The sequence below is a fragment of the Crotalus tigris genome, unplaced genomic scaffold (genome assembly GCF_016545835.1).
Source record: "Crotalus tigris isolate CLP2741 ecotype Arizona unplaced genomic scaffold, ASM1654583v1 scf7180000024370.6872682, whole genome shotgun sequence".
NCBI classification, from domain to species: domain Eukaryota; kingdom Metazoa; phylum Chordata; class Lepidosauria; order Squamata; family Viperidae; genus Crotalus; species Crotalus tigris.
The window spans coordinates 4,077,768-4,097,581 of record NW_024100540.1 but is presented as its reverse complement, the minus strand read 5'-3'; the positions used below and the strand labels follow the sequence as shown (position 1 = coordinate 4,097,581).

Sequence of the window (19,814 nt, the reverse complement as noted above, 5' to 3'; positions counted from 1 at the left end):
GGAGACCAAGGAAAGATAACATTATCCCAATTTTCCCAGTGACATTTTCTGCTGAATTTGCCTCTTTCTGTTCCTAGGTTCTTAAAATCAGAAATTATTAATTCTCAATTTGGTCATCTCTACATACCCAGCACGGGAGCACTTATGCTTTTAACGGCTCTACATACTTGTGATCAGGTAATAGTTCCCATAGGGTCACCTTTTCCAATTTTTAGTAGCTCACGAACAGACAATGGAGATTTAAAACTACTGGTGACGGTGAATTTGTACCTTTTGAAAAACAGTGAAAAGAGGGAGGAATCAAACGACAGATCAAGATGCACAAAATATACTTGTATTCTTTGGAGGAAATGGGAAAGTTGCTTTTTTTTGTTTGTTATTCCAAACCATGTGGCATTTAGACATCTGCCTGATGCAGCTTTTGTTTCTCCAAGGGAATTCCTGGCCATGTAAGCTACCAGCATGAAAGACTGTATTTCTTGGTCCACGTCTGTCCCTTGCTCATCTTTACACTTCCTCTCCTTTGTTAGGTCAGTGCCTATGGATTCATCACAGAAAATTACAAGTTGTTTTCAGATCATTACTACGAGCAGGAGAAAAAGCCCCTGGTGTTCTACGCCAATCATGATATGTTACTAGAAGCCGGGCTATGGAAGAGCTTGCACCGAGTTGGCATCATGAAGCTCTATCAGCGATGAAGATAAGTAATTCTGTGGGGGAAAAAACAAAGGTGCATTTTCCCTTGACTCTCTTTGCGCAAGAGCATTTCTCATGAGGAGGAACCCTTTTTTTTTTTCCTCCAGAAATGAAACTGATCATCAGCACACTCCAAGCATACTGGACAGCCAAGGATTCTTAAGAATCGTTCCCACTGGATTTGGTAAAGACAGACTCATCTGCTGTTACAACGGTGTAGCCAGGAGATGCCGCAACGTTACTGCTGTACAGGAGAATCTCAAATACAGTTTCATTGTATTTATTATAGGCAAGTATTCTCCTAGGCTTGCATACATTATGCAGAGGTGGGCATCACTCCATTACCCTCCATTTAGGACACATCCATCTAATTGGTGCTGAGGACCATAGAACTGTGCTCACAAGTATCATTATACAGTCTAAATGCAGAAGGCCACAACTATCAGAACAGGATTCCTATTCACAAACTCTGCATGGCTTGCATCCAGAGAAAATGGCTTTATCGAAGATGAATAAGTTCCAGTAAAGTGAATACTATTCCGATACTATGGAATAGTTGTTTCTAGTAAGAAGGGATATTTTTGCCAGAATTTAAATCTGTCTTGGACTATATAGATCTCTCATCCACCCACACTCCACAAACTTGAACTCAGGGATCCTTTGAGGTGTACAAATGTTGGCCCACTTCTGTTTTCACAATCAGCTACAATGGTACTGAGTAATTCTTCCACCTCCAGTGGGAGAGATCAGCCTTCTAACTGGATGTTGTAAGGTTACTGAATGCTACAACATTCAAAATAAATCTGTGCTAAGGAAGTTGTGGGCAATACCTCTACAAATGTTTCAGTAGCCTGAATTTCTCTGAAGGAGAATTAGTGTTTGGGAAAAGGGATAGTTGTAGATGAAATGTTATGTGCAGAATACTAATAAATTCAAGTGTTCTTAAATGTATTTATATATAAAGTAGCAATAAATTTGAGGGTGTTACTGCTACTCAAATGATTTAGTTTTCTTTAAGGGGTGGAGAACACATGGTTTGACACCTATGGAATATCAAAAAGCAAAATAGCCCTCCAATGAATCAGTAGAAACAGCCAGTTTAATCTAATGATTAAGGCACCAAGGTAAAAACAGAAGGCTGTGAGCTCTAGTCCGACTTTAATCATGAAAGCCAGCTGGGTGACCTTGGGCCAGTCATTCTTTCAGCCCACAATATCAGACTCAGGCAACAAACTGGTCAATCAGTTCCCATCACAAGGTCCCTTCCAACTTTATTATTATTATTATTAACACTGAGTCACCTGGAAAAAAAAGTAGACCCTGCACTTGTGGGAAAACACTAGGAAGAAAACACAAACAGAAGAGGGATGAACAAGAGGCTAAAGGATCAGGAGGCAGAGTATTAAGGCAAAGCATGGGGGATTGTGGCACATGATTATTCTCACAATATAGCCTTTCAATTATCCTTTGCTCCAAACAACCTACTCCCCTTTTTAGATGGCAGCACAAGAGTAGGCCTACCTTAGTCAGTCTGGCCATATAACTAGCCATATCAGGTATTGTAAAGGAAGTTGGAAGTTTTCCTCTTTTCTGGTCTTTAATTTTTTTCCCTTTTGAGGTTGGCACCTATCTGCCCTTCAAGATAAATCAGACTAAAACATCCGTGTTAGGAATGCCCATGTTACTATTATTATAAGGTTACAATAGAACCTTGTAAGTCTGGATGTGCCTCCCCTCTCCCTTCCGTTACCTTAGATGAGAACCAGGGAAGAGTATGTCTGAAATGCTTTCTCCAATTATTTTTCTGCCCCAGACTCAAGATTTCATTTATCTGACTGGTCTTGGCTGTGGCTTTTTCTCGTATTCCTCAGTATTATTCCTACTGCCCATAAAGCACCACAAGTTCCAGAATATCACTCTTACTTGATTCCACTTCTTGCACCCGTAGGGGGTGAAAATAAGGTCTCTCTAGGACTCCATCTCAGATGGAAGTCTTTGAAAGCTCAGTAGCAACCCTCAAAAAGAGAGCTCACAATAGGAAGGAGCCGACTGACTAGTGGAGTTACTTTCCCAGAAGACCAGAGCTGATAGGGTCAGTTGGCTCGGTCAACTAGCTGAGATCTGGAATACTGTAAATGCAGCAGTTCCCAACCTTTTTGGCTCCACGGACTGCCAGCAGTAGTGGCAGCAGGGGGAATGGTTTCAGACATGTAATATGCTACCCATGTGCAATTGAAGCTTCACATGCTCCCCCGCCGCTGGCCCGGCCCATTCCCAACGGGGTGGGAGGTGGGGAACCCTTTGCTCACAATGCATTTAACCACCTTGTGAGAATTAAGCACGTTCTCTGCATAGAATTTGCTAACAAGATTAGGGTTTACGTTTTCTTCCGTATATTTTTGGCAGGGGTCGGGATTTTGCCTTTTGCCTGTAGTAGTATTCCTTGCCATGAAGTGGCAGTAAATACTGTTGCCAATTTCACACAATCTCAGTTGGAGCCCCAAGGTTGCCTAAGGGTGAATTGGGAGGCTGGGGTTGCAGATTGCCAACCATTGTGGTATAGTAACATCTGTAATCCTTCATTTGTTCCCATTGTTCTGAATCCAGTTATTCCAGTCCAATAATTCTAGAATGTTAAAGGATTTGTATAATTTATAATATAGGTAGGTCATGCTAGACCTGTGCCACTCCATTGCATCTCCTCCCTCCTTTTTGGAAGCAAATGGGGGGGGGGGTTGTTTGTTTTGTTTTGCTGTTGGCATCAGGGTCCTGTTTGGTTACTTTTTGTATAATTGTTATTGTATGTAGAATATTCAGAAGTGACCCTTTCCCTGCAATGTAGCACAGCACAATTTACAACTACAGGATGCTGGGACCAGATCTTGTTCTATGGTGCGTAGAACTGGCTGCAGATTCTGAATTCCAAACTTTTAAACTCTTACAGAAGAGAGTATGGAAACAATCTAGACTAATTTAAAGTTTCATGTTAGGGCTTTTGTTTTATATTTAACAAGAGGCTACCAGATGTATTTAAATTGCAAGTTGGCAGTAGTGGAGTCTTCAGCCCTTCATAGTGTTTTCCTTTAATGCTTTCTCTCTTCCCCTTTCCCTATTGGTATTTTAAATATTTCTAGAAAATTGGAATGACTCCTATTACATGCCCTCTTTATGTCAGGTTTGAACCTTTAATTGATTTCATAATGTGTCTTCTTCAGTTACTTCAACCCACATTGCTTTAATCAAAACTCTAGAGAAAAGTCATGTTTATATATGTCTAAGGCTCAAAGCCAACAGTATTTTTTACATCAGGAAGGCACAACTTTTTTTCTAGGATGAAGCTTAAAGGCCTTTGAATAACAAGCTGGAGGTGATCTCATCCAAACTAAGTGGAAATGGAATCCCTCCAAATTGGGCAAAGCCAAGATAATTCATTTAATTTTTTTCAAGCTTGCTTGCTTTACAGCTGCATTGAGACATGAAACAAAAAAATATTATTAAAAATTGACTTAAGCCTTACAATTTCCTATATGTAGTCATTTTCACTTGCTCTTAGGTTAAAAAATAAAATTTTAGTTGCTACTTACAGAAAAGTCTCGGAGACATCTGCCCACAGTTGCTGAAAAGCAGTGATGTCATAACAGAATTCATGGTAAGAAAGAGTCACCAAATAATTTATTTTAAAAATTCCCCAGCAAAATTGGAGAAGGGGGGAAAAAATCTAGCACTACTCAGATACACCCAAGCTATACAATGTCATCCCTCTGCCCTTTCCAAAGGTGCACACTTTGTTTCATAGGGTGCACCTTATCAATAAATGCAGTCGTATTAAATGAGCAAGAAAGCATTGCAAAGTGCTTGGGGGGGGGAAGTACCTAGAGTGGAGGAGTAACTCTAACTTTGGCCCACCTGGGCCAAAATTTCCTCTCAAGCTAATTAAACTAGATTCCAAAAAGCAACAGAAAGGGTAACCTTGCGAACACCACACACAACCTTGCAAATGCCTCATTAGTGTTTCTAAGATAATTAAGCGCAAATAGCAGACTCACGTCTTTGTTCTGCTGAAAAGTAATGGCTACTGACAGAGGGTTGCAGGGCACATAAGGGGAATAGATGGATGTAACCTGAAACATTTCCCCACTTCGTATAATTGCATAAATGTTGAATGATCTTTGTGCTTTTGTTTCTTTTCATGGGGTGGAGGGTGGGGGAGAAAGTAGAAAATGCTGTCCCTCTGACGGAATAAATTAAATCCAAAAGCAGGCCTAGCTGATGAAAAGGAGGAAAGCAGAAGAGAAGAAAAAATTGTTTTCTGCTCATTATTGTAAAAGGAATGAACAGACCCTACTCAGAAAAGACATTCAATCCTGTCCATTAGCTGTTTTCTGTGAGTTCTGCTGAGATACAAGGAAGCAAGCAATGAGCATTTTCAAGCCAGCAGAGAATACCACAGCCACTGTCCTCATTACAAGTACGAGCGTTTTCATGATAAGCTTGGCCTGGAAACACTCAGGCGTTAGAGACTGAGCCTTCAGCTTAGCTAGAATAGCAAACACATCCAGGGGCAATCCTTTTATGGAAGGCTGCACTGTAGAGTAAATGGTAACATCAACATAGCTAATGCCCAGTATGCTCCAGAATTCCATTGCAAAATAGGGTCCAGACTATTTCTGCCTGTTATGTACACTTAACATGGATGACAAAAATTGAGTAATTATTGAAAGAATGGACATCTCATACAATTATGTAAAACACTAAACAATGGGATGCCACATTAATGCATATGGCTACCTCATCTCCAGATCAGGGGTAGCACACCTCTTGAATCCTAATTATCTGAGAACATGAAGAGGCAGTGACAATAAAGCTTGAGTGCTTCCTTGATGGACCTGATTGGTAACAAACTACAGGACAAGAGGGGTCTTCTGTATAATTATTTAATGGCCTCCAGCTAGCTTAAAAGTCTTGAAACATTCTTTCTTCAACAGAGAAAAAGTCAGCCGTTTTAAAACCAACAAATATGGCTGAAATGTGTCCTGCTATATACTGATTATACCTGTCAATGTAAATAAAATTTTATTAAAACCTTCCCCCAAACTTTTTAATAAACATATTAAAACCTGAGGGTAAAGGTTGGTTCTCCGAGCTTGTGGGTTGGTTTCCAAATGCTTAGTTCCCAGGCCAGGTAACATCTCCAGTGACATTTAGGGCATATGTGTCAGTGCTCTTCTGTTTATAAAGGCTTCAGATGTGGATGTGTCAAGTGAAGGTCTTGTGATGGGTCAGGTGTGAGTCATCACAGGCTTGTGATGGGGAGGTTACATCAGGTCAGGTAAACTGAGGGGGAGGGGGACTTACATGGGTTGGTTGAGGGTCAGTGCTGATTCTAGTTGGCCGTGCGATTAATTTGAATTCTGAGGGGTTTGTAGACTGATTGTAGGTCAATGTGTCTGAGGGAACTGCTTGTGGAGTGCCAGGCTTCAATGAACACGAGCATGGCAGTGGTAGCGTGGTTGATGATTTTAGTGACGCTCCAATCAAATTGGTGGTGTTTGTGGAACGTTTTTTAATTGATGTGCTGTTTGTCTCACGTTATAGTTGACTTTATAGATTACATTGTTTCTTTCACCCTTCTGTGTCTTGTCTTTGGTTCTGGATAAATCCTGGTGTTATATGGCTGTGGGTTTGTGGACTATTCCTATTCCTACGGGTTGGAGAATTCTGGCTGTCATTTCCAACACCCCATGTGTGTATGGTAAAGCTAGTTTTTGCACGGCGGTTGGGTGTGTGGTGTGGTTTGGGTGCTGTGTATCAGAATTTGAAGTTTTTTGGATAGCAGAGAAAGACATCAAGTAGCCATTTCTCCTGGCCCTTCTGAAGAGGATCTGGACACAGTGGGGTGGTTGCTGGTCTGTTTGCATAGGTTTGCAGTAGATGCAGGTTGTTTAAAAGCTTATAGATCTGTTGATAATGATGTTATCCATTCAATCCATTCACTGATTCTTGGCAATTCTATGGGCCAGGTCTCTTCACCTCATCCAATCCTGTGCTGCTTCCTGGAGTTTTTTTTATGTTCTGGCTAGTGTCGGCCTTGATGGTATCCAGCCGATGCTTTTTGGTGGTCTGATTTCCTTTTACCTCTAATTCTTTCAAATATAGCTAGTTGTCACAACATTGACAACTACTTTCTCCAGTGAATTCCCCATGACATGGCCAAAATAAGTGAAACACAGTTTCGTGATTTTGCCTTCCACGTACATGTCTGGTCTTATCCGTTCCAAACTCATATTCACCGTGCTGTTTCTTTAAACCGGAACACTTTATACCTAAGCTGTGAGAAATTAAGGGGAAAAATACCGTTAACAATTTCCCTCCAACTATTCACATGAATTTCAATCGCCCACTTTTTGACAACAGAGAACATGGTACCAACTCAATGTGGCTGGATGCCCTACAACACTACCTAGCTACCCCTTGCTAACTGTATACAAATGCAAAGTGAGACTGCAGTCCTGGAATATAAAACCAAGGCAAGTGCTACTGATAAAATCTTGAAAGCCAGCAGTCTGGGTGGGGACAGACTTAGTACTCCCGTTTCTCTTTCATGTAATCTTGCAGATCGCAAAAGCTCATCATCTTCACTGGGTCCCCAAACCTCAGAATCACAAATTAACAGCCTACACTGAAGAAATGTTCAGCTGTATTCACTGGCATAATGCTTACATTTTTCTTTGTCTTGAAAAATGCCATGACATTTAAAACACCTACAGATAATGCAACAAAAGCAATGATGGTTCTTGCAAAATGTGTGTATCAAACATGGAATTTGCGTACAGAACATTTGCTGTGAAAATGTATACATTTAGGCACATACGTTGGGAAGCAGGCTTCTATACACCCATCCACCCACTTTTTCTAACACTCGATATGAAGCTTGAGGAAATGGCTTTTTGATTTTTCTGGGGGGGGGGGAAAGTGAGCATGCCTTCTTTTCTTATCATTTTATAAAGTAGGGAAGACATGGGACATTCTTAAAACAGTCCTTTTAAAAATACAAGAGAACACTCCTCTCTCTAGAAAATCCTAGGTAATTAACTTCATTCCTTACTTGTCTGCTTTTAGTTTCAAACTTTCCTTTTTAGAAGGGTAGAAAAGAAAGCTATGGGGACAGAAGGGCGTTCCACACCCTTTTTTCACTTGTTCACCATGGCTGTAAAAGTTCAGTAGGAAAAAACACATCAATAAAAGAATGTGAATCGCAAGGAATCAAATGTGTCTTGGTATATATCGCACCTGGTGATAGCAAACACCATCCTTGCAGTCCTGAACTCAGTAGTTCTGCTTTGGTTTTGAGAAAACTATGTTCTCTGACCAGATCATTTAATTCTGACGGTGGTATTAATATAGATGGGAAATATCATAAGAAACATATTTTAATTAACAGGAGTGATATTTTGAAAACATTAACTAATATTAAGCTTTAAGTAATATTAGGGCCTGGCTAAATGTAATAACCTGTGTCCTAATCCTATGAAGAAAACATTTTACAAGTGTCAATACCCGTGTAGGGCGGTGTGGTAAGATAATTGTATGAACTTCTCCTTTTTCTAGTGTGTGGCCTCAAGATAAAAACCTCTCCGTTTTAGTGTGTCAAAGGTAGATAAGAGTCATCCCAAGTGCAAGGCGTGGGTGACCAGCTGTATAAGAATAACCCCCTGGGAGTAACCCAGGGTTCAGAATTTGTCATGCGAATACTCTGAACCATTGTGCACAAATAAACCTGTCTTCTCCAACCCTTCGTGGTCTTGTCTTCTGATGTAAGTATCGTGGTTTTTCTACAACAGTATGAGATGAGGCACATCAAACATACCCAGTTCAAAATCTGGATCATTATCACTGTCTGCAGCATCTCCTTCTGTTTCATCTAAGCGTCATTTCTGGGGGGGGTTGGGGGGCTCAGTACTAGCAGATTGTTATCATGTTGCACCGGCCTCAGACTGGGGTAATCGACTCTCTCTCTCTGAGTCAAATGTCTGCCTAAATACTTCTTCTGGATATGTATGTGTACTCCCCTTGTATTACACCATGTTTTGCCTGTATACATGCATGGGGAAGAACAGAACTGGCAGCATGAATTTTGACCTTGATCATCTGACTGAGAGGGAGACCTAAACTGGAGGAAACTTGGTTTTGGAATGTTTTTCTCCACAGACCTTGCCCAGATTTGGCCCATTCCCAGTTTTTTCTGATGCTACTCTGACTGCCATTCCTAAAGTGATCCTGTCCTGTTTTGGAGTTATACAACTGACAGACCAAGCTTTGAAAGACCCTTTACAACAGGGGTGTGAAACTGGCAGCCTGCGGGCTGGATTGGTCACATGCAGGCCACGCCCATCCCAGGTCGGCAAAGGCAAAAAACCTCCCAATACGTCATGTGACATGATCAAGTTTGACACCTGTGCTTTACAACATTTATTTCCTATGTCCCATTAGGATGGAAATAATTACAAGGTAGGAAAAAGCACGGAGAGCTTCTATGGACAAGTAGTCCTCAACCTGCGACCACAATTGAGCCCAAAATTTATGCTGCTAAGTGAGACATTTGTTAAGTGAGTTTTGCCCCATTTTACTACTTTTATTGCCACATGTGTTAAGTGAATAACGGCAGTTGTTAAATTACACAGTTAAAAGAATCTAGTTTCCCCAGACTTTGTCAGGAGGTCACAAAAGGTGATCACATGACCCCAGAATGCTGCAACTGCCATAAATGTGAACCAGTTGCCAAATGTCTGAATTTTGATCCAAGTTACCATGCGGATGCTACAATGGTCCTGTGAAAAATGGTCATAAGTCATTTTTTTCAGTGTCATAATGTCAAAAGGTCACTAAGTGAACAGTTGTAAATCAAGGACTACCTGTAATCAAATAATGTGTGCACAAACAGATGCTCTGGGAAACATGTGTTCCACTCTCAGTCACATAACCAAGATGGGAAAGGCTTAGAATGGAAGAGTTGATAACATTCCAAGCTGCTGCTTCCAATGACTTCTTCCCTCAGGATGCATTTGGTTTTCTCCATAGCCCCTAGCTCAGGGGTAGGCAACCTTGGCTCTTTTATGACTCTTGGACTTCAACTTCCAGAATTCCTGAGCCAGCCATGCTGGCTCAGGAATTCTGGGAATTGAAGTCCATGAGTCATAAAAGAGCCAAGGTTGCCTACCCCTGCCCTAGCTGGACTGGATCTATTGTTAAACCCTATTTTCTTTTGCCTGCTACTTCCACAGACACCAAATTTGGCTTGGCTCTGGTTTTAGAGTTATTCTGCTACAAAGAGATAATTGCAGCCTTTCTTATTGAATTTAATGCCACATTTTCACTGATTTAGGTAGAAAGAAGGACCGTAAGCATAAATGTCTTCCTTTATTTCAATGACTGATAATGTACAATCATACGACACTTTTGCTGTGTTACCATCACATGCTAACCCATGAACCGGATTATTCAATTGTCTGAATTCTCATAAGACCTCAAAGTAGCCAACCACAATTTAGTGTAGTGAATCTTCGAAACCCAGTCCATGTTAAAAGTGCTACTCACATCCAGGTGTCTGTCCCATTCCCAGCAGGTGTACATGGAATTCTGCTTCCAGGAAAAGTTTCAGAGATGGCTGCTTTTGTTACCATCAAACGCTGACATTTTCCTAAAGGAAAAATACAATTACTGCATTTAAGTTGTAGCTAGCTCGTGAAGTCAATTTAATCATTTGCAAAGCAATTGCTACAAAAGACCACTCCATGGATAGCCTCAGCTGATGCGGATTTTCCTTCACTGTTGAATTTTCAGACAGGGATAACATCACATCACAGGCTTGAGTGAATGAGTGCCAACAGAACTGAAAAAGCAGTTTAAGATCCAGCTGGAGAAATAAGAACTCTTATGGGGCGCAGTGGTTAGAATGCAGTACCGCAGGCCAATTCTGCTGCCTACCGGCTGCAGCAGTTTAGCACTTTGGGTCTCACTGGCTCAAGGTTGACTAAGCCTTCCAAGGCCAGTACAATGAGGACCCAGATTGTTGGGGGCAATATGTTGACTCCATAAACCGTTTAGAGAGGGCTGTAAAGCACTGTGAAGTGGTATATAAGTCTAAGTGCTATTGCTATCTCAAAAAACTAAGGCAGTACAAATAAGTGAGGACATTTACCAACAGTACCTGAGATCAAGAACTTCGCTAAGTCATATGGTCGTAAAGCAGGATGTCACATGGCCACAGACTTAACAATAACCATTCCAGCAGTCCAGTTGCTGCTGTTAGGTGAATTCTCAGTTTCATGATTGCATTTCTGAACTCCTTCCAGCTTCCTCTCTTTGACTTTGCTTGTTGGAAGTGGCAGTGAAGGTTAAAAATGGTGATCATGTGCAAGTAGTATCATTAATTGCAAAGCCAGTTGCCAAATACCTGAATCACAATCACACACGATCATGCCGGCACTGGAATGGCTGCAACTATGTTCATGGGTTGTAAGTCCCACCCGTTCAGCACATCACTAACTTTAACAGTCACTGAACAAGTGGTTGTTAAATGAGGACTACCTGTATTTGCATGAGAGGGACCGGGAAATCTGAAAGCAGTTATGCCATTTGTTTTGTCACAATGCAATGTTTAAACCCAACTACTTGGTTTACAAATCATAAGGATTGTGTAAACTTACCACCACAATCTGATTTGATCAACTAACTTGATTAATACATGGCCCTGAACAAGCCGCCAGCAAGCTACCAATAATTCATCCAAGATCATCCAAGTTGTGGATGCTCCATCACTGGAAGCTTTTAAGTAGAGATTGGATATTCCATTGTCTGGAATGGTGTACGTCCCCTGCTTGAACAGGAGCTTGGACTAAAGACCTCTCTTCCAACTCTTATTCTTTGGGAGAAGTGCTGCCAACCTCTCCCCCTCCCCTTGTCCCTTCCTGGGCACAGAGAGAAGGAGGGAGGGAAGGAGGAAGGAAAGAAAAGGAAGAGAAGGAAAGGAAGAAAGAAAGGAGACAGGCAGGGAAGGAGGAAGGAAAGGAAGAAAGGAAAGAAAGAGAAAGAAGGAAAGGAAGAAAGGAGAGAAGGAAGGGAGGGAGGGAGGAGACTGGAATAAGAGGGAGGGTCTGAGGGAAGTCCTGCCTTAGCACTTGGCCACCAGCAGCCCTGTTGCCCTTTTGCCATCCCCTGGTGGTCTCCCATCCTATTGCTGAGGATGCTTTGGTTACAAAGCCAGGTTTCCTCGCATGGAGAGGGCCTCCCTCTGACCCATGCACTTTGTCCTCCTGCACCCACCATGAGCAACCTAGCCAAGGAGAGTGAGCACAGCAGCAGCAGCATTGAGGAGGAGGTAAGTGCAGCTAGGCAACCCCTCAGGGAAGTGCGGCTAACCTAGGCAGGGCTGTGGGTTACTGGTGCTGTGGGAGCTCAAGGGCTGGGCTGGGCGCTTGACCTCTGCTGCCCAGGGTTCTGGGCAGTCCATGCCACTGTCCAGGGGCCCCATGCATAGCCTGAGGCTCAGGCTCCTCCAGTGGACCATGCTCTGGCACTTGCCCCGGTCCCACCCAGGTGCTCCTGATGTGAGTGACATCGAGCTGGCCACGCCCATGCCAGCCCCACCCCACCCCCCCAATGGCAACCACAATGCTGATGCAGCCCTCAATGAAATTGAGTTTGACACCCCTGCTCAAGAGCATTCAAGAACACACATACCTTGGAATGTGGATCAGAAGAGATGCATTACTAACACCCTCTTCTCCAAAAAGGGATTTTCTTGGGATTAGAGCTTACAATGAAGATATGTGACATCTGCATCCCTGCCTGGGTTGACTCCTATGGCAAATAAAATTAACTTTACAACCTGAGGATTGATGTATTAGACATATTATCAGAGAAAGCTTTATATTTATATTTACTTTTAAATTTTCCAGGACTGAGCTTCAGATCCACAATTCCACAAAAAGAATAACCTTTCTCTTTTCAGACAGGGATAACTCTGTATCATCAATAGCTCAGTTCTTTATAACTTTGATGAAAGTTACTAAACCAACCCAAATCTGTCTTTTGAGCAGCAAACAAATCCTTATACTGATCCCTAGGGAAATTTTAAACATACCTTATGCATGCAAGGTGACAGTGAATTATGTCTTCCAATCTACAGAGACTTGAGATGTTTCCATGCTGTATTATGTGCTATAATGTTAGGAAAAAATTATATATTATTCATACTTGTGAATAGATACCCAAGACATGCTGGGGAACACAGGCCCTCTCAACGAGGCTTTTCCAAATTAACACCTTTCAGGTACATAAAAATTATGGAATTGCAGTCTTATCAGACAAGGTGGGAATCAGTTGATTTTCCAAATTACAGAAACAATTAAGTTTGCGTTTTACTAATAGAAAAGTCTATCCTCAATTTCGCTTTTAGAGACCAGTGGGCTACTAGAACCACGAACCAGGGCGACCACAAAGCAGCAGCAGGAAAGAGAATTTCGCCTTTGGCTACTGCCGTCTAATGATCGTCGGGATCTTTGCAGTCTAGATCTGTTACCCTGACCGCATCATGCATCTTCAGAAAACGCCCGCGTGCCCAAGTTTTCCGGCTACTAGAAACAAAACCTTAAAATAACAAAGCGGCAGACGGAGCAACTCAACCAATTCATCCCCTCTGCGTTCCCTCCCCATCGCCCATCCTTACGGGACAAGAACCTCGGCCCCGGCCCCGCACCCTCTCAGAAACAGACTCCACGAAGGATTACACTGGATCCCGCAAGACCCCAAGAGCTTACCCGCATTGCGAAGCACCTCAAAAGCAGTAGAAATCAAGTTACGCATGCGCAAAATGGATCGCTCTTTCCTCCGCGTGGGATGGAAGTCTCGCTTTCTCTCGCGCGACTCCATAAACTCCCGGGATGCACCTGGCTCGTTCAGTTACTAAGATTGTTCTGGGATGCGTTTCTTGCTAATAGTGCCCTTCAGTCGTCTGCAAACCTGGAAGGCAGACCTTGCAAAGTAGCTTGCTGCAGGAATATGGTTACTTCATTTTCGGCAGACATTTCTCTTTTTAGAGTAGGGCATGTTCTTTTAAGATTGACACGGTGGGTTTATGACTCATGGACTTCAACTCCCAGAATTCCTAAGAGAGTTGGTCCACGAGTTATAAAAGAGTCAAAGTTGCCTCGCCCTGGTTTAGGGGATGTCAGTATCAGTGTTCTGTTATATAAGGGCTTCAAGTGTGTCAAGTGAGGGTCTTGTGATGGGTCAGGTGTGAGCCATCACAAGACCCTCACTTGACACACCCACACCTGAAGCCCTTATAAACAGAAGAACACTAACATCCCCTAAACGCCACTGAAAATGTTACGTAGCCTGGTAATGAAACTTTTGGAAACCAACCCACAAGCTTGGAAAATGAACCTTCACCCTCAGTGCAAACGGGTATGGAACCTTCTTGGAACTGCTGAAAGGACTGTTGTGGAGCTGTGCTTTCTGCAGGATGTTTGCTGTCCTGTGTCTCTTCACTGTTGAAGACAGGCACAGGCTGTTGGGGATGAGTCTGTGTTGCCTCCATCTCAAACTGAAGTGTAAATGGTTCCTGGAGTCTGCAGTGTTTTCTGGAAATCCGTTCATATTCCTGCATCATTCAAAGGTGTTCATCCTAAAGTGCATAGTTAAATGTATATGGAGATTCTCAGTAATCCAGGTCATGGATGTCCCAAAGGTGCTTTTTCAAGAGGCAACTGGACTTTCTTGTTTTTATTTGAAGACATCGAAGAATGCAAATGAACAGTTATCCACAAGGAATATAAATCCTTCCATTCCCCACCATCCAGTCAGAACTGAAGAAGCTTGGATGAGAAGTGAAATGTCTTCAAAGAAAAACAAGAAAGTCCAATTGTCTCGTGAAACAGCACCTTTGGGACAGCCATGACCTGGATGACAGCATCTCCGTAGACCCCCACAAAGAACCTGGAGATATCATATAGCTTGTTTATTGTGACATCAACGTTTTTCTGGATTGTGGTTTATTTAATCCTGAAAGGCACTCTGCATTAGGATAAGATCCAAGCATATTTTTAAATGTTAATTTTACATTTTATATCCAGCATATTTTTCGGGATCTCAGAGCAGATTATTAAACACTTCTACCTCCCATTTTTTTCCTGATCTAAGTATGAACATGTCATGCATTCACATCTGAATTTGGGGAACATTTCTAATGATCCCTAGTGAGGAAATCATTTTTTTTCATAGCTGCGGCAAACTGGCTTGATATTTTCACAAGAATCCATGCAGTTCTCAAGGCCTCTATTTACTCTGATCTCAGCAGTTTACATGAATGTTAGGGTTGCCTTTCCACAATGCACATCACTTTTACACCTGCTTTGATAGAGCTATATTTTTAATTGTATTGCGCATTTTTCCACTCTAACAGATCTTTTGGAATTCTTTCTAACCCCTATTTTTAAATACCCTAAATAAGATGCAGTCATCAGCAAACTTAACCCATCTCAAACTTAAAATTCCAGATAGTTTATAAATATGTCCATAACTATTCTCAATGCAGATTCTTGAAAGGCTCTACTGTGTTTACAGCTTCCTTGCAAGAGTTGTCCATTTATTTCTATTTTCTGCTTCAAATTCTTTAAAGTGATCCAGTGGGGATGATCTCAATATCCAGGCAAGTTCACATGTAAATAGAGACAAAGTTGGAACGCAGTTGTGACTTAAAAGTTAAGATCTAGCTCTAACTGAGCCCTTTATTGTAAATAGGCTATTACCAGTATTATGTTTACAGAAGTCTCTCAGCAAGAGCGACCAATTCCAAAGTATATGAAATTTGGACACACGAGATGCATACAGTGAGGGACATTGATGTCCAAGTGTATTCTTGTAACATTCTTGAAGGCCAGAAAATAGATGGATTTGGGGACCTAGTTAAGTATTCAGGGTTTTTTTCCCCCTGAAAAACGTAGGTTGTACTATAGTTTTCATGTTGTTCCCTCCTAATTGCAGAACTGTCTTTCTTCTAGGCAGTTTTTGCCTGCCTCACCAAATTCCAGCAAAGAAGTCATGCCCTGGATGTGGGAGGATGTGTATGTTTTTAATCTTATAAACCACCCAGAGTCATTCCATCACAAATGAAAATTATTTGCCTGCTTATGTTGAAAAATAATACAATATTAAAATCCCATCAAGCAATCCCATCGAGAAATGCTAGTGGCACTGAGTGTGTCAATTTTAATTTTTAATATAGTAAATATTGATACGTATAACCCATAAAAACTTCTTTGAGGGTTGACCATAGTTTATAAACATGGGAAGAATCCTGAGGGAAAAACATGGCCATGGATTATTATTACTGAAGAATACTCACATTTTGCTGTTTGCATTTTGGAAACATTTTACCACTAGGGTGCACTGCTGCCATACTCAGATTTCTAATAGTTTCATTTTATTGGTTCTGATGGCTTTTGCATTATATCATAGAAATTAGCAGGTTTCTCCTGTTACAACATAAACCCCCAAATCAGTTATATATTTGTTTTTAAATAAAGCCACAGGCAGGATTCCTTAACAGCTCATTAGTATTTGCCAAATAGGAAAAAGCTAATAAATGTTGCATGTTGTATAACATACTGACATGGGTTTAGCATAATTATCTTCAAAATGCATATGCAAAAAAATTGAAGAACAATCTGTTTCACTTTATCTGACACTTATCTGACAATTATTTTGTGAATAACAAAACAGAAAATTCTCTACAAATGGGGACATGTACGAAGTAGTAATAGCATTAAGCATTTATCCCAAGATTTGGATTGAAATGTGATGGACAAAGGTAATTAAAGAATTTGTAAACAAAAAGAATCCAGTGATTTGGTTTGCAGTATCAGAAAAAGTGAAAAAAACATGATAGCTCCTTTGTGAAAAATGTGAAGCACTGTGAAAATTTGTACTGCCATAAAGTAAAGTTAATTAGCTATTTCGAAATCACAAACGAAAGAAAAATCCAAATAAAATTCTATAATTGAAAATAATGGGAGAGATACTGGCCATTCCTTTCACCCCATCTGTTTTGAAGACTTGGATAGCTCACTAGTATATATGGAAGGTTTATGTTTTCTGTAAGCACCTGTCTGCTTGTGGTGTGCATTTGTGGCTTCCATGAATTCAGAACTGGAAACGAACTTCACAAAAAAAATTCATAGTGGCACACTATGCTTAGGACAGCTCATACAAATACATTTCCCCTTAGAGTTAGTCTCCTGTGAATTCAGAGGGGAAAACAAATATCACCAATGTGTTCAGAGGCACTCTCTATGGTTAGGAGGCTCTTAACTTTTCCAGGCCCCCTTATTTTCGTTTCTTGGATAAATAAATAGGAACATTCTACTGGGATGGAAATCCACCTAGGGTTAGGACTGGGCTTCCATGAATTTGGAGTGGAAAACTAATATCAATAATAGAGTCAGAGAAACTCGGTTCTCTTAGGTTTATGTGTTTGTGTCTCTCTGTGTTGGCATATATATATCTCAGAAATGAAAATATAGCTGGTATTTTCCAACCGAGAGAAGATATCTCCTTAACATATTATTTTGTGTTTATACACAGAAAGACAAAGATAAGAAAAACATAGAAACTAGTATGGCATTTATAAATCTCCTGTAGTTTTGAAAATACCCTTCACATTCTCTTTTCTGCTCCTGATAGCTAGTCTGAATTCCTTGCACAGTGGCTGATACAGCTGCTGCTCCTCTTGAGGCCTGGATTTTCAATCACAAGCACTGCTCTGAATGCCGTTGGCATCTCACTGTCCTGATTTGCACTGTTTTTGTCTCTCCCATTTGTTCCCTATGGGCTCCTGTAGCCTAAGCAATGGAAATATTGCAGGAGCCAAAAACACTTCAGAGCTCACATTCATGGCAGCACGTTAAATTTCCCTTTCTTCCATGCATCTCCCATGCAGTGAGATCTGAATTGGAGCTTTGGTCACCTTTTGGTCACCGAATGCAAATCCTGTTCTCTTTTGTTGCTTTAGGGCAGGGGTAGGCAACCTTGGCTCTTTTATGACCTGTGGACTTCAACTTCCAGAATTCCTGAGCCAGCCATGCTGAGGGAAAAGGGAGAGGTTTCCAAGCTGAGCCATGCTGGCTCAGGAATTCTGGGAGTTGAAGTCCACAGGTCATAAAAGAGCCAAGGTTGCCTACCCCTGCTTTAGGGCAACGCAAAGCTGGGAAAGGTGCTGCACTTTGAACTCGCCCCTTGGAAGCTACTTTCTGAAGCAAGATGGCCCTGACTTTTAAAAGCAAAGGGGTTGCACTACTTTGCGTGGCTTCCTCTTGCTTCTGAGGCCTCCAGCAGAGGCTCCTGTGTTTGCACTGCACAAAGGCAGAAAACCTAACGGTTGTAATTGGTTGCTGAATGTGGAGACGTTTTGAATGACAAAAGTCATACATATCACATTGCCTCTATTTCTCAATGAATTGCCTAAAACCTTGCCCCCACCCTGTGGAATATCATTCCCTACAGGTGAAGCTGGCCCTAAGCCAGTGGTTCTCAACCTGTGGGTCGGGACCCCATTTGGGGTCGAACGACCATTTCACAGGGGTCGCCAAACAACGCAATCCACCATTCCCCCCCCCCTTTCCTTAGCTGTGCTACTCCCTTTTCTTCTATTGGCTTTTGAAAGCCAATAGAATAGACTCTCTTGAATAGAGTCTAATTCTATTGGCTTTCAAAAGCCAATAGGAATTGTCCAGGCTGTCTCTGCCCTGCTGAGCCTGCCAAAAGTCCCATTCTGCAAACGGTGCTGCACCAGTTGAGTAGTCCTTGACTTACGACCGGTTGAGTAGTCCTCGACTTACGACCGGTTGGGGGTTGCGGCATTAAAAAGGTTGAGGACCACTGCCCTAAGCCTACTGTATTCACCTTGAAGGCCTTCAAAACAGGGTTTTTCCAACAAACCTGGTGAATCCCATGATAGAGCACAGTGGTTGGTGGTTGTATGGTAGGTCACTGAAGCACTCTCTGTATACATTGTCGCCATTCTTTCCTCTGGCTTTAAATTGTAGCTTTAAGGGGTTTTATGCATTTTATTTTGTTGTCTATGCTACCCAGAGCCACTAGGTGAGATGGATGGTTATGCAAATGTGATATATAATAAATACAATAGAATATAGGCAAATTACAGCAATTCTCACTCACACCATTTTTCAAGTGACTGACACCTTAAAGGTTAGGTACACAAATTTTTAGAGAACATACACTTTTTAATTGGCTTGCCTTGTGTCTTCATCCAAGATATTGTGGGATCAGACAGCTGAGACATTTTCTAGACTTGATATGTTTGGTCTGAGGCAAGCAATTTTTGCCTGGGGGATGGCTATTGTTTTAAAGCCCTGTACTCCTTTGTGCGCAAGAATGCCCCAATAATAATACTAATACTAATAACAACAACAACGACAACAGTGACAACAGCGACAACAATAACAACAACAACAATAATAATAATATAAAGTTGGAAGGGACCTTGGAGGTCATCTAGTCCAATCCCCTGCTCAGGCAGGAAACAATATATCATTTCAGACAAATGGCCATCCAGTCTCTTCTTAAAAACTTCCAGTGTTGGAAAATTCACTGCTTCTGGAGGCAGGTTGTTCCACTGGTTAATTGTTCTGTCAGGAAGTTTCTCCTTAGTTCTAGGACGGTTGCTTCTCTCCTTGATTAGTTTTCATCTGTTGTTTCTTGTCCTGCCTTCAGGCGCTTTGGAAAATAGCTTGACTCCCTCTTCTTTGTGGCAGCCCCTGAGATATTGGAACACTGCTATCATGTCCCCCCTTGTCCTTCTCTTCATTAAACTAGACATACGCAACTCCAGCAACCGTTCCTTATATGTTTTAGCCTCCAATCCCCTAATCATCTTTGTTGCTCTTCTCTGTACTCTTTCTAGAGCCTCAACATCTTTTTTACATCGTGGTGACCAAAACTGGATGCAGTATTCCAAGTGTGGCCTTACCAAGGTATTATAAAGTGGTATTAATACTTCACGCGATCTTGATTCTATCCCTCTGTTAATGCAACCTAGC

The 19,814-nt window shown here is 41.6% G+C and overlaps 1 protein-coding gene, 1 long non-coding RNA gene and 1 other non-coding gene across 18 annotated transcripts in view; 1 reads left to right on the top strand and 2 right to left on the bottom strand.

Moving 5' to 3' along the window:
• ST6GALNAC2 (ST6 N-acetylgalactosaminide alpha-2,6-sialyltransferase 2) overlaps positions 1–1,689 on the top strand; it is a 47,476-nt gene extending 45,787 nt beyond the window's left edge. For all 16 annotated transcript variants that reach the window (XM_039327931.1, XM_039327940.1, XM_039327933.1 and 13 more), the window contains 2 exons: positions 78–177; positions 531–1,689. In XM_039327931.1, coding sequence (XP_039183865.1) covers positions 78–177; positions 531–698 — 268 coding nt within the window. In that variant the 3' untranslated portion in view covers positions 699–1,689. The remainder of the gene's footprint in view (positions 1–77; positions 178–530) is intronic.
• A 2,335-nt stretch (positions 1,690–4,024) lies between these two features.
• On the bottom strand, positions 4,025–13,602 carry LOC120301147. The gene is made up of 5 exons (XR_005554816.1): positions 13,515–13,602; positions 12,839–12,915; positions 12,436–12,555; positions 10,291–10,393; positions 4,025–7,024 (listed from the first exon to the last, which is right to left on the bottom strand). It is a non-coding gene; the product is annotated as an uncharacterized LOC120301147 (long non-coding RNA).
• LOC120301221 lies at positions 12,656–12,738 on the bottom strand. Its single transcript, XR_005554837.1, has one exon. It is a non-coding gene; the product is annotated as a small nucleolar RNA R38 (small nucleolar RNA).
• Positions 13,603–19,814: the final 6,212 nt, after the last annotated feature.